At 44.2% G+C, this 13,232-nt stretch overlaps 1 protein-coding gene across 4 annotated transcripts in view; it reads right to left on the reverse strand.

The window, feature by feature from the left end:
- Positions 1 to 303: 303 nt before the first annotated feature.
- TRPM3 (transient receptor potential cation channel subfamily M member 3) overlaps positions 304 to 13,232 on the reverse strand; it is a 621,784-nt gene continuing 608,855 nt past the window's right edge. For all 4 annotated transcript variants that reach the window (XM_065406154.1, XM_065406153.1, XM_065406152.1 and 1 more), the window contains 4 exons: positions 9,465 to 9,615; positions 7,963 to 8,162; positions 7,059 to 7,191; positions 304 to 1,750 (listed from right to left, as the gene is read on the reverse strand). In XM_065406154.1, the coding sequence (XP_065262226.1) occupies positions 304 to 1,750; positions 7,059 to 7,191; positions 7,963 to 8,162; positions 9,465 to 9,615 (1,931 nt within the window). The remainder of the gene's footprint in view (positions 1,751 to 7,058; positions 7,192 to 7,962; positions 8,163 to 9,464; positions 9,616 to 13,232) is intronic.

A 13,232-nucleotide genomic window follows, 5' to 3' on the forward strand; every position in this document is an offset into this window, starting at 1 on the left:
TTCTAGTAAAAGGCAGATTTCTGAACCACTCAAGGCTTCGTGAGGGTGTTTTTTTCTTTTCTTTTTCTTTTTTTTAAATTTAAGTGTTTATAAAGCTTTCCTCCCTCCCTCTTTCCTTAAGTGCAAATATCAACTCGGTCAGGATCCAGTAACTCAGTGTGCGACAGTGAGATTAACAAAGTGCTAACCTGACCAGTGACAGACTCTGACTTTAGTTGACATATCACATTGTGAGGTTATTTTATTCTGCTAAGGAAAATGGACTGGAGAGCAGATGACTCTTAGACCGCCTGTTATGCATGTCTAGCTGTGCTTGCTTTCAAAGCTAGGGAAAGCGCCTGTTCTAGACAGCCTTCTCATAGACAAGTTGTCTCCTCTACTCTCCGGCCTGGATGACTTACTCCTCTGGAATGGATTTCGTGGGCCTGTTGTGTTACGCTGTCTATCAAGTTTATCACTGATAGAATAGCTTTTCCTTGTGTGTGCATATAACATGCTGGACTCATCTGCTGAGTAACTGCTGGCCCTCTCTATTTTTGGAAGCGGTATGTTGTTGGACAGTGTTCTTGCTGTGCTGCTCTCTTGAGGAGATAAGGAAGCCCCCTTTTTGTCTTTGGCCTCAATATCCTCATTATCAGAGCTTGGGTGACTTAGCTCTGCTTCTCTCTCCGGGTGGCAGCATCCCAAGTCCTCCACTTTGTCTCCATGATTTCCAGGAAAACTGGATCTTTCTGCAGTATTCTGGGGAGCGCTGACACACCTGGTGTCTATGCAGTCTGTAATACTTGTGTACTCTGCTGTTTTGACTGACACCCCAAGGCTGCTGAAATAGCTCCGAGAAGGAGAGAACATAAAACTATGAGACTTCACGATTGGGGTTTCCTCCAGAATAAATGGGGTAGTAGCAAGATAGCGACTGCTTTTAGATCGCTCTAAGGTCTGATACAAAGGAGGGTCTGAATCCCAGAGGTTTTGGCTATCTGTGATATGTGAATAGTCTGAAGAAAACACTCTTGTTTCCATTGTAGAGGTTTCCTCACAATCAATGCTCCTGCCAGAAATTCTGTCACTGGGAGTACTGCTAATATACACACTGTTTGCTAGAACAGAAGAGGCTATTTGAGCCTGCAGAGATGGGTCTCCGGTACCAAGAATATTAATTGAACTGTCGAGAGGTTCTATACCAGAATGCAACTCATCCATGGCAGAAACATAAATATCTATGCAAGACGAAGGCCTTCTGGAGTCTGGGGCAATTGACAAAGTGCTTGTAGGGGCTAACGGTACTTTTGCTTCTTTTGATACAGAGTGTGAGCTACTCGCTCGATGCAGGCTCACAGACTTTTCTTTAAAAATATTTTCCAACCTTTCTAACCCACATTTGTCTTTCATATTCACTGCATAAAAAGAGTGGCTTCGCAGGCGGGGCGTGACGGTAGGAGAGGTTGGGGATATTGACTCCTCTCCTGCAGGATCTATACTCTCTTGAAGCTTGTAAGTGTTCCCTTCCTGGCTATTGAAGCTGCTCTGTCTCACAATGTAGGCTGCATCTGTGCAGTCTGAGGAGGTTCTAGATCGTATCTTAGTAGTTTCCCCTCTCTCTATACCAGTCAGCTTGTCTAAGGCTGCAGCCATTCGTCCTATCATATCCTCCAGCTGAGCAAGCCTGACATCTACAGTCTGAAGTGAAGCCTTCATACAATGTTCTCGTTCGTTCACCTCCTCCAGGCGCATGGCCATGTTCTCTACCCTTCAAAAGAAGAATGCATGGGTTATATGCAGGGGAGTGATTATTGGTGTCCATTTATTAACCTGCCAAAATGTATGGGAACAAATCGGGCTTAAAAAGTCCAGGCCAAATCCTCTGTTCTATTCTAATTTTTATACCACCCCATCTGCTGTAAAGCACAGTTAAGGATGGATTAAGTGGCCAAAATGATTTCCCTTTTATAGGAAACTGCAGTAGTGGTGTAGAACCAGAATAACCAGTTCTATGCTATCCACTTGTAGGCCTTGATGTAGGCTGATGGCAGGAGGAATGAGGTGGTGCTCTGCTCTGGCAATCCCCAGCTGCCAGAACTGCTGCTTTGGGTGCTGTTGCAGATGGGCAAAAGTTAGGGGCAGAGATGAGGTGGCTATAAATTGTGCCATAGGCCAAACTGGGATATGGCTGGCTCCTGGATTAAGGCTGTGTGTGTGAAAGTGGAATACAACCAGCTTTTGCCCCGTCCCTCCTTGGGTTTTTGCTAAGTAGAATTTATACAGGTCTAAGGATCTAGTCTAATTACTTTGCAGTTTATTTTTAGATGATGAGATAAAATGACTGTTTTATCAGTTACCTTTGAATACTTTAGATTCAATACAATAGACCCATACATAGGCGCTGACTTCCCCTCTGCCCGGTGGGTGCTCGACCCCTTTAGCCCCACCCCTGCCCTGCCCCCTTCCCTGCCCCCATTCCACCCCCTTCCCCCAAGTCCCCACCCCTGCCCCACCTCCTCCTCTGAGTGCGCCATGTCCCCGCTCCTCCCCCTCCCTCCTGGAAAGTCCTAAGCGCCGCCAAACAGATGTTAGGCGGCGGAGCGGCGGGAAGCGCTGGGAGGGTGGGGGAGGAGGGGGGACGCGGCATGTTGGGGAAGGGGGGAGAAGGAGGTGAGAGCTTGGCTGCCAGTGGGTGCGGAGCATCCGCTAATTTTTCCCTGGGGGTGCTCCAGCCCCGGAGCACCCCCAGGATCTGTGGATCCATAGAAATTAGAGGTGGAAAACACTGCATAAATGGGGTCTGGATTGCACCCCAGTTTAATGGGCATGCAGAGTAGGCAAAATTTTAGTTTCAGAAGTCTTATCTGAAAGAGTAACACACAGTAAACTGTTGTTCAGTACTATATGTATCAGACTTGGAAAGACGAATGGCTAAATAAACACTGCTGAGATTTGAAGCTGTGGTTTGGAGGAACATCACTCTTCCCAAGTTGTTTTTTGACCACTAAACCACCCCTTCTAGTCAAAGGAAACAAAAACGTTTGGAGAAAAAGGCCTAACCCACTTCAAGCACAAGACATAATCTCATAATAGAGAATATTCAAGCTACCAATTCCTATTGGAATCCAGGAGAATTTTGCCATATAATTTAATTTAACAATTTAACAAAAAGTTCTGGTTTTAAAATGCAAGTTTTATATACTTCTTAGCCAATGACAATGCACTAGCACACATTCAACCTTTAAAATAACTGTTCTATGATGACATATCTAACTTTGAAATTTAGGGATACAGAAGGTACTGAACAAGTGGAAATTCTGATCCCATTGAGGTCAACGGGAATTTTGCCATTGATTTTAATGGAGGGCTCTGGAATGAAGCATGCAATTAGAGTCAGTTTGTAGACAGCCAGTGTATGGTAAGGCGGGGTGAGTTGTGCCTCTTTGTTTTAGGGAGTAGCCTGGTGTTTTTCTCTCTGATTGTTTAGGTTCTTGTGTGTTATTGTTCTGAATTCTAGGAAATAAAGTAGTGTTATGTTGCAGCCTTCCAGCAAGAGTATTTATGTTTTTGTATAATTTCTCTGTGTGTATGCTGATGCATAACAGTAGGGACCATGTCTGAATACATATTTGTGCACCAGTTAATACATTCTGGTCCCAATCTTGATTGGAGCCTTTGGATGCTACAGTCAGAGACAACGCGTGTGGGGGGGGAGCACACGCCCTCCCCCCAGATTTCTGCTTTCTATTTAGCTAACTGCCTGGAGTCACTGGCTCGAGCCACCTGGTGTTGCTGCTCACCTCCCCAAATGTTCCTCTGCTCCCCCCAGGGGGTGGGGTGCACCACAGTTTTAAAACGTCTATTTTAGATCCAGAGGCAAGGCGTGGGATGGTCACATGTTGCCCCCCCACATCAGCAGTCATGCGGGGCCTCTGGTTACAGTAATAATTAATTTTAAATATTTTGAGAGGAAAGATAGCCCAGTAGTTAAGGATTCAGCTTGGGATGTGGGACGCCATGGGTCAAGTTCCTACGCTTTCTGTGGGACCTTGGGCAAATCATTTAAGGACAGATTTTTAAAAATAATCTTTGGAAGTTAGGTGATGCTTTCAACAAGCTAAACCTAATAGCTTAAGCACTATTAAGGTATGATCCTCATCTTTTTGGAGTTAATGGCAGGTTTTTCCATTGGCTTCAAGACAGGACTTGACTGTTAATTAGGAAGGAATATTTTCAGGGTGGACTGATATGATGGCTGCATATAGTTTAAGAAAAATAATTTAACCTTATGTAAATATATAATGCTATGCTGATTGAAATGAGCTGCTGACTGTAGTATATTGTTTATGAAAGAAGGATTCCAAAGAGAATGGGTTGTAACTCTTCTACAATAGAAAGTCCATGTAAAAATATATCAATCCCACCTTGCTCTCCCCCATGGTCTCCAGGAGATTGAACAAGGCTTGCCTTTCTAGTTAGTATAATGAGAAGAACCACCTTACAGCTTGTGTTATTTTTCATTTTCATTTCCTGAAGTGTGTATTATTAACACATAGATACTATTGTGATGAATGCCTACTAAGTAGGTAGATAGATACTTTTCTAAGTTATTTGACTGGTGTGCCCCATGAACATTTGGGATTACTAAAATCTTGTTTTATGTTTTTTTCCATGTTCAGTTTTTCATTATAGGATGCTATGACAAACTGGTCAGAGTAGGAAAGATTCTACACACAGACCAAGTTTGAACTCCTTTGTGGTGTGTTTTATTGTAAATCAGAATACTAAATATAAAGCATGTCCACTCAAACACAAATGCCGGAGGGCTTTCCCCTCAGCCACAGCCTAAGGTAAAGGTGTAAGTTGTTGCTTGATTCAGAGAAGGCTGAAGCAAAAGACCAAGGCTCTGATCCAGGAAACACTTAAGCACATGTATAACTCCCACCCCAGTTCTTTTCTCAATTTCTTCTCTCTTCCTAGAGATTGTTTCCCCTGATTCTCACTGCAAGACTCAGTTCCGCTCTCACATTCCCCCACCAACTCCTCACAATGCATCTCCTCTTATAGTATTGTTGAGGAAGTTCGTTCATTCATTCCCCATAACTAGCCTGCCTGCACCTATGACATGTAACTATTGTCCTTTCTCAAGCTAGGCCACAGAACAGACTGTGTAAACCCAAAATGTTCAATAGGATGTTTAAGAAGCAAAGGCATCAATCCTGAATGAGGTGTACAGCACACGTGAGCAATGATGCTCAACAGAGTCTGACTGGGGCCTGATCCTGAGCCATCTAGCCTATGTGCAAATCAGGACAGCAGATCTGACTTACACCACTAGCATACAGTCCTGTAGGGATTTTACACTACTGTAGGACTGGGCATAGCAGAGTTCTGCTGTGTCACTCATATGCCCCCCTCCCCCTCACGCTAGGGGTTGGAGAGGGAGGAGTGGGTTATTCAGGAGGTGGTAGAGCTGCCTTCTTTCTGCTTCTTGCTGGGAGAGAGTTCCCTAACTCAGGAGGAATTTTCCACAGGCCTCTCTGGCTGATTCACGTCCACTTTATGGCACACAAAGTAGATTTAGTGGACTCGACAACCTTGCCTATAATTTAAGTTTTTAATGGATGTAATGCTCTATGTATTCTGCTACAGAATGATGATCAGGTACTGTGATAGAACAGTGAGAGGGTGTGCAGGGCTGGCTCTGGCTTTTTTGCCGCCCTAGGGAAAAAAGCCACCCGCCGCCCCCCCCAGCGCGGCAGGGGAGGGCGCCGAGCCCGGCCGCGGGCCTGCAATCCCCGACCAGCCGCAGCGCCAGGGGGAGGGCGGCGAGCCCGCTGCGGCTCCGCTCTCCCCGGCGGCCAGAGCGCCAGGAGCGGGGCGGAGAGCCCGGCTGGGGCTCTCCGCTCTCCCCCCGGCGGCCAGAGCGCCGGGGGGAGGGCGGCAAGCCCGGCAAGCCCGCCGCGGCTCCGCTCTCCCCGGCGGCCGGAGCGCTGCGGGGAGGGCGGCGAGCCCAGTCGCGGCCCCGCTCTCGGGCCGGAGCGCCCCGCCACGCCGCCCCCCTCCAGGCGCCGCCCCAAGCACATGCTTGGTGGGCTGGTGCCTGGAGCCGGCCCTGAGGGCGTGTAAGAACATACAGCTTCTGTGTCCTGCCACTTATTAACGATTTCTAATGAGATGGCCCTGAATTATGTAGCTTGGATCTGGAGCGAGTTTTGAACATTCCTCAGTTTGGGAAAAGAGTAGAGGGATTAGATTTTCTAGGCTGTGAAGAATAATTTAAAAAGTAGCCTCAAGCAGTTCCCTTACCAAGGAGAGGAAGAAAGAGTAGCAATGGTAACAGGAACACATTTAAAGATACATACTATATAGAACATGGGTGGGCAAACTTTATGGCCTGAGGGCCACATCTGGGTATGGAAATTGTATGGCGGGCCATGAATGCTCACGAAATTGGGGTTGGGGTGCAGGAGTGGGTGAGGAGTTTGGGGTGTAGGAGGGTGCTCTAGGCTGGGACAGAGGGGTTCAGAGTGCGGGAGGGGGCTCTAGGCTGGGGCAGGGGATTTGAGCATGGTGGGGAGGTGAGGGCTTCAGCTGGTAGTGCAGGCTCTGGGGTGGGGCTGGGGATGAGGAGTGTGGGGTGCAGGAGGGTGCTCTGGGCTGGGGCTGAGTGGTTCGGAGGGCAGGGAGGGGATCAGGGCAGGGGCGTAGGGGGTTGGGGCCCGGGAGGAGGTCAGGGGTGCAGGCTCCAGGTGGCGCTTACCTCAAGCAGCTCCCGGAAGCAGCAGCATGTCCCGCCTCCAGCTCTGCGTGCTGCCCTGTCAGCCGGCCAATGGGAACTGCGGGGGTGGCGCTTGGGGCGAGGGAAGTGTGTGGAGCCCCCTGGCTGCCCCTACACATAGGAGCCGGAGAGGGACATGCCGCTGCTTCCAGTAACCGTGTGGAGCGTTTGCCGACCCCACTCCCCAGCGGTAGCTCAAGGGTCGGATTAAATTGGCTGGTGGGACGGATGTGGCCCACAGTCCAAAGTTTACCCACTCCTGATATAGAATGAACCAAACCAAACCAAAAATCACCTTTCAGAAGTGACGCGGATTCTTTCATCATTGGAAGAATTGAATCTATCATCCTTTTCTCTAAAATATTCTTCTATGCACTGCTCCTCAAAGTCATGCACTTTTTTTAGTTCATCTTCAGTTATGAACAGTTCTGTGGGGAATGACAGGAGGAATGTGACACTGACAAAGCACAAATTTATAAGAAACAAAATCCTGATTTTTATTATTGTAGACTGTTGGCGAAACTTTCAAAAGCAGTCTCCAAGGTTGTATCTACATCATACACTTATATGAGAATCAACTACTAAATGAGCGCACTCAGCCATCAGTCAGGCAGGTAAATATTGTGCACACAAAACTACTGTTGTGAATTTTAGCAGTTGGATGAATGTCACTTTGAAAATGTAGTCCTATCTTTTTTACAAAATCATTATTAGGGTTTAATGAACTAGTTAAAACAAGGAAATAAGGCCTGGACCTTAGCCAAATCTGAACCATTTTTTACTTGGGAAAAGTTTGGGTAAGTTCTCCTATTTCTAACATCTCCCAAACAAAGATCCTTAATTTTACTTAAATTCTTAGCATCTCTGCCTGGTCAGGTGCAGTTTTCAAGACTTTCAAGTGTCAGGGTTCCCTGTTGTCAAGTGGAAGGAAGAAGGGCATGTTTGTATATTGAGCAGTGGTAAGGGAGAGGGGAAAATTGAACACATTGTGTTGGTTTTCTCTAAGGGTGGGAGATACACTGATAAAATTAAATGATTAATTTCAGTTAGTGTTTGTGTGCGTACGTAGTTGTTTCTCACTGAAAAGGTTATTGTAGAGCTGACTTCAGTTTACATGCCCTGCAAACTCTAAGGACCACCAAATGAATTTGGAAGTCATGCTTTTTATCTACAGGTGTGAGCTGGTTGAACTAACTTACTTAGTCCATAGTCTCTCTCATCTTGGTCACTTTCATGTTTCCGCCATCTGCAGCAGAGGTGTTGAAAAATCATAGTCATGTGGCTGAAAACAATCATAGGAGGTGGTAGGACTGGCCTTTCATGAAATGTCATGATTAATTGATACCTCTGAAATTTCCACACTTGGTTGGATATAGATTTGACTTCAAAAAATGTGTTGCTAAAAGAAAAGAGGGGGTGGGGGGAAAAGGAAAATAAAGTGAGATTGAAACCATCCTTGGGTATTTCCCCACATGATAATACTGTACCTAGTTAGACAGATTTCACATAGTGTCAAAGGCCGTCATAAAAAACAGGACAAGATTAACTGTTATCTCCTCAAGAAAGCACTATGCCTGTACCAGTAGTTTCAATGATATGCTGGTTATGAATGACAGAATATCAATACTTAACACTTCACAAGCAGTTAGGCTCATGAGGTGGGTAAGTATTATTATCCACATTTTATGTATGGATAAAATGAGGCAATGAAGGATTAAGTGTACATATGCCATAGTTGAGATTAGAACGCAGAACTTCCTTGCTCTCAGTCCAAATGGATCTCTGTAGTTTGGATACCATAAATTCTAAAGAACTGTACAGCCACCACATACCCTGGAGATGGGGCTGGACCTACACCAAATAGCGCCCAAGGTGAGGAGTGTCTTCAGTGCCCACCCCCATTTGTTACACTTTTGAATACCTTATTTTTTTATTGCATTTGTAGCCCATTTCATGATTTTGATGCACGATTTGCATGCATGATTTATCCCTGTCATAGAAGAGGATAAATTTGTATGCTAGGATCTATAAAACTGTATTTTATTCATGTCATATATAAGCCAATTAAAAAAATGTATTTCCTCTAAGCTTATAGAAACTTTTTAATTTTAAGAACAACTGCAATGTACTAACATTAATACCTGAAACATTTTACTTCAGACATTCTATTTTCTCTTTTGTTGCTAACAACAAAAACAGCACCCCAAGCCCGACATCCCAAGGCAGTCACCTGAGTCGCCTGCCCCTAAATCCAGCCCTGCCTGGAGACAATCTATTCTGTCACTCCCACACATAATAAATCTCCCCTGAAACTGATTCCAAACCCCAGTCTACAGCATAACAGTCTGCAAAGGCCTCCATGCTGGCCAAATCATCATAGTGACCCAAGGAACTTTGGATGGAATACAGGGATCCCATGGGTTCATCAAAAGCATGTCATATAAGGTCTCTAATTAAAGCCTGTATCACACTGGTCATCATAACCATTGCAAAACGTATGTATGGATGTTGTATAAGGAGTTGTGTGTATATACTGTACTTAAAATTATGTTCTTAAGGTCTGTGATTAGGGACTGGTCACCAGAAAGGTGAAAAGTAGGTTTTCTTTCAGGTGATGGCGAGCGCCTCACAACCCAAGGGATCCCAGGGAAACATCACAATCATAACTCCCTGAATCCACATGCATCAGTGTGCCACTCACTTAAAAACAGCAATGAGGAGGTTCACCAGAAGGATATTTGCAACCAAGAGGTAGCATGCCATGATGGCTGGAACGATCCATGCTCCTGTCTTGCAGGGGGGCAGCTGGATTATTTTGCCATCCTCTCTGGTTTCATTCTGGCCGCAGGGAGCTGGGAAGAAACAGTATAAAACAAACAAATGAGAATGAAACCTACAAAAGCATTTAAATATTTATGATGAAGGTTTCTACACCCCCCCCCACAAAAAAAAAACAACTTCCAAAGCAAAGTGGGATGATGCTTCCCCCAGAGGTTTATTATGCACTTGCCTCATGCTGTGATCAAACACTTGTCAAATTCACTACAGATTATACAAGCTACTGCTCTTGATATTGAACGCTCTTCTGTTAGCAGCATCACGATTTTTCCTGAGAAATTTCAGGAAGTCTATATGGTTTGAGTGATTTTAGTTGCAGCTGCCTGTCCCTCATTGACCTGTCAAGCTGCTTCTGAAATAGTGCTATGTACTGGTGGTAATTAGAGGTTTTCATGTGAAGTGAACAAAATGCTTATTCCTATGAGCTAACATTTATTTTCTATTGGGAATAAATATTTAGGCTTTTGCTAATTGATAGAAGGGACTGCAAATCAATAACACAAAGGTAATATATGAAATTATTTGGCCATTGCAATACACAAGAATCTAAGAACTACCATGGAAAATGTTTGTAATGACTCTGCTATAAAGGACTTTTGGCTGCCTGCCTAGAATAATGCAGGAAACAATCAAGTATTTATTGCACCAGGTATAGAAACATGGAGGCAGTGGAGCTGCCCCCTGTTTATTTTTTGAATGATTTAGATTCAAATACACTCTGTACTAATTTTTTGGAAGTAGGGGGAGGAGGGATAAAATATTACTTTTTAAGTTCTCTGACAATATTTTGGCCAGAGACTCCCATTTATACGTGTGAGTTCAGTTAATAACTCTGGTTGGCCTTTTGGTCTCAAGCGATCTATATAGTCTGTCTAACCCATTGCCTTATTCATAGCACCCTGCCTTATTCAGATCAGCTTTTAATGATGACAATGTCAAAAAATAAGAGTCCAAAATATGATAGCGGCCACATTATTTTGATCCATTTAATACTGTAGTATTTGGTAAGGGTGCTTTTTGAAAATCATCAGCAAGAGAAATGAAATGCAGAGTAGCCTTTTGTGAAGACCAGGTTCCTTATTTACACGACATGCCTGCTGTCTACCTACCAAGGTTGGCTTTGGCAGCCATGTTTTAAAAGGTGCGTTAGCTGTCAGGGAAAAGGCATGTAATGTCAGAGCTCCTTCTTTGTTTTTGGTTCCTTGAGCAACTTAAAAGTGGTGAGCCTGGTAACATGTGCTGGTCCCTGTTGCCTGACCCGTTTCTTGCTGGCATGTAACTTTCTTATACCTTAAGATTCATCCTGAGTAAGCATCTTTTTGGGTTCTTCAAGGAAACCACTGAAGAAGTGGCTTACATATACCCCTTCAAAGACACAATGGACATTATCGATAACCTTCCATCATTCCCTCCATTAAGGTGGGATTTTTCAAAAGTACTCAGCATTGGCCTAACATTGCTCCTAGTGAAGTCAATGGAGTTTTACCACTGACTTCAGTGGGAGCAGAGTTAGGCAAACAACGAGTGCTTCTGAAAATCCCCCCCAAATCAACAAATCTGTGATGTACAAATCTAGTATTATTTCTTTTCAAAATGTTTACTCTGGGCCTGATCCAAAGCCCACTGGAGTCAATTGTGGATGATATTGTGGTGTTAGTCATGTGGCATCAAGTAGCCCTGAGGCCTTGTTTATTTTTGGGCAGTATGTGAAGATGTTATACTATTAAATCTGTACTTGATGCAGTTGTATGGGAGAGGTGAATGTTTGGCTTACTATCCCACGGTAAAATATACAACCACCACCCACATACAAGGCATTACATTGCCAGAACAAGCAATACCCCATACACCAATAACACCCTTCTGTAAAGGCTGTGCTGTGCTTGTGGGCATGTGCATATGCTAATGATCATTATTAGTCTTCCTCACATACAGGGGGGGGGGGGGGAAACCCGTCTCTCTCTGGGATGAATTCAAAGAGAATAATTCTTCAAACAACATGCTATTTACAGATCTTTTCAATTAGCTGCTTATTTAATGTTTCCTTTAGCTTTTCAAACTGTAGTTTCATGTAGGCATCAAGGGCTCTGCCTGGAGACTTGTGGAGGATTTTCTGTGAAGTGCTGATTGGTCTCAGCCTCCATTCAACAGAGATTGAGGGCACCCAGCACTTACCAGGATCAGGAAATAAACAAAGTGCTTTTAAAATTCTGGTGTGTGTGGGAGCATTGATTTATGTGCATGCATTGATTTCAAGCTACGATAGTCCAGCAGGATACAAAGCCTAATTCATAACTTGGCCCTATAAAGACTCCAGATCAGTAACAGAATAAACACATATAATCAGTTGATATAGCACATGAAGGATGCTGAGGAATAGCTGTGGAGGAAGAACAATCTCTCTCTCTCACACTGACAGAAATTTCTCAAAAGCGTATTTCGTACCATACATCAGGGAAATCAAAAGCTTAGCCCAAACTCTGGCTACATTTATCCTATTTTTCTAATTAAAAAAAAAAAAAAAAAAAGGATTTTCAACTAAAAACAATCCAGCTTTAAATATCTAGACAAAGAGGATTTCTCCAGTCTCCTTTAATAAAGACCGCCTCTCTCAGAGGATTTAGTATGCCATTAATGCAGCCCTGTCAGTTTATGCCATACAGTACGATGGACAATTAGACTTAGCATGACAACAGCTCTCCAACCCCTTTCATGCCACAGGAATTGCACATACATGGGTGTTTGGTTTTCCCCATACAGGTTTCCAAAGGCTTCCTGCCTATGCCTGTTGTGTTGGAGTCAGCTGCCTTTAAGTGACAACTCAATATAAATTGTGTGTGGCACTCTACGGGCAGCTAACCTGCTATAATCAAGCATACCTCTCAACCTTCAGATCTGCCTGAAACAATTAAATTGTGTGACAAATGACCCAAATATGGAACACCTGTGTTTTGTTGCACATCACACCAGAATTGACTGTTTACAATGTTTTAAACTATACAATTGTTGTTTAAGGATTATTTTTTAAGCTTCCTAAATAAACCCAGTTGTTTAAAAAGAAAACAAGAAAAACAGAAATTCTACCGTATACAACCATAAGAATCCTGCCACATGAACCCTGACCCTTCAGATCACCAGCACAGCCCTCTACCACTTGAACAAGGCCATTTAGGGATCTGGGGCAAAAATCTGTCTGGGGATTGGTCCTGCTTTGAGCAGGGGGTTGGACTAGATGACCTCCTGAGGTCCCTTCCAACCCTGACATTCTATGACTCTATGAGGGCCAGCTTTGGGGGCAAAGTGACACACTGTCAATAAATTACACGACTATTTGCTAGACAACAGTAGGATGGTGGGGGATCAGAATTAATTGATTCTGTTCTTGCCCCTGGGAGAGAAGCATGGTTTAGTGGTTGAAGACGGGTTAGCCAAGTACATAGATTTGGTATGTTCATTCTGAAAGGCAGCACAGTTCAGCCTTGGGTCTATCGTCATGTAGACCTGAGTTTTATTCCTAGTTCTACTGGGTGTGATCTTGTCCAAATCTCAGTTAACTTATTTGTGAGACGGGGAGAATGATACTTGTCTCCCTCTTAGGTAGGCTAAGGGAGAGGTCTGAGGACATGCTCAA

This window comes from Emys orbicularis, chromosome 6 (genome assembly GCF_028017835.1).
Source record: "Emys orbicularis isolate rEmyOrb1 chromosome 6, rEmyOrb1.hap1, whole genome shotgun sequence".
NCBI lineage: Eukaryota > Metazoa > Chordata > Testudines > Emydidae > Emys > Emys orbicularis.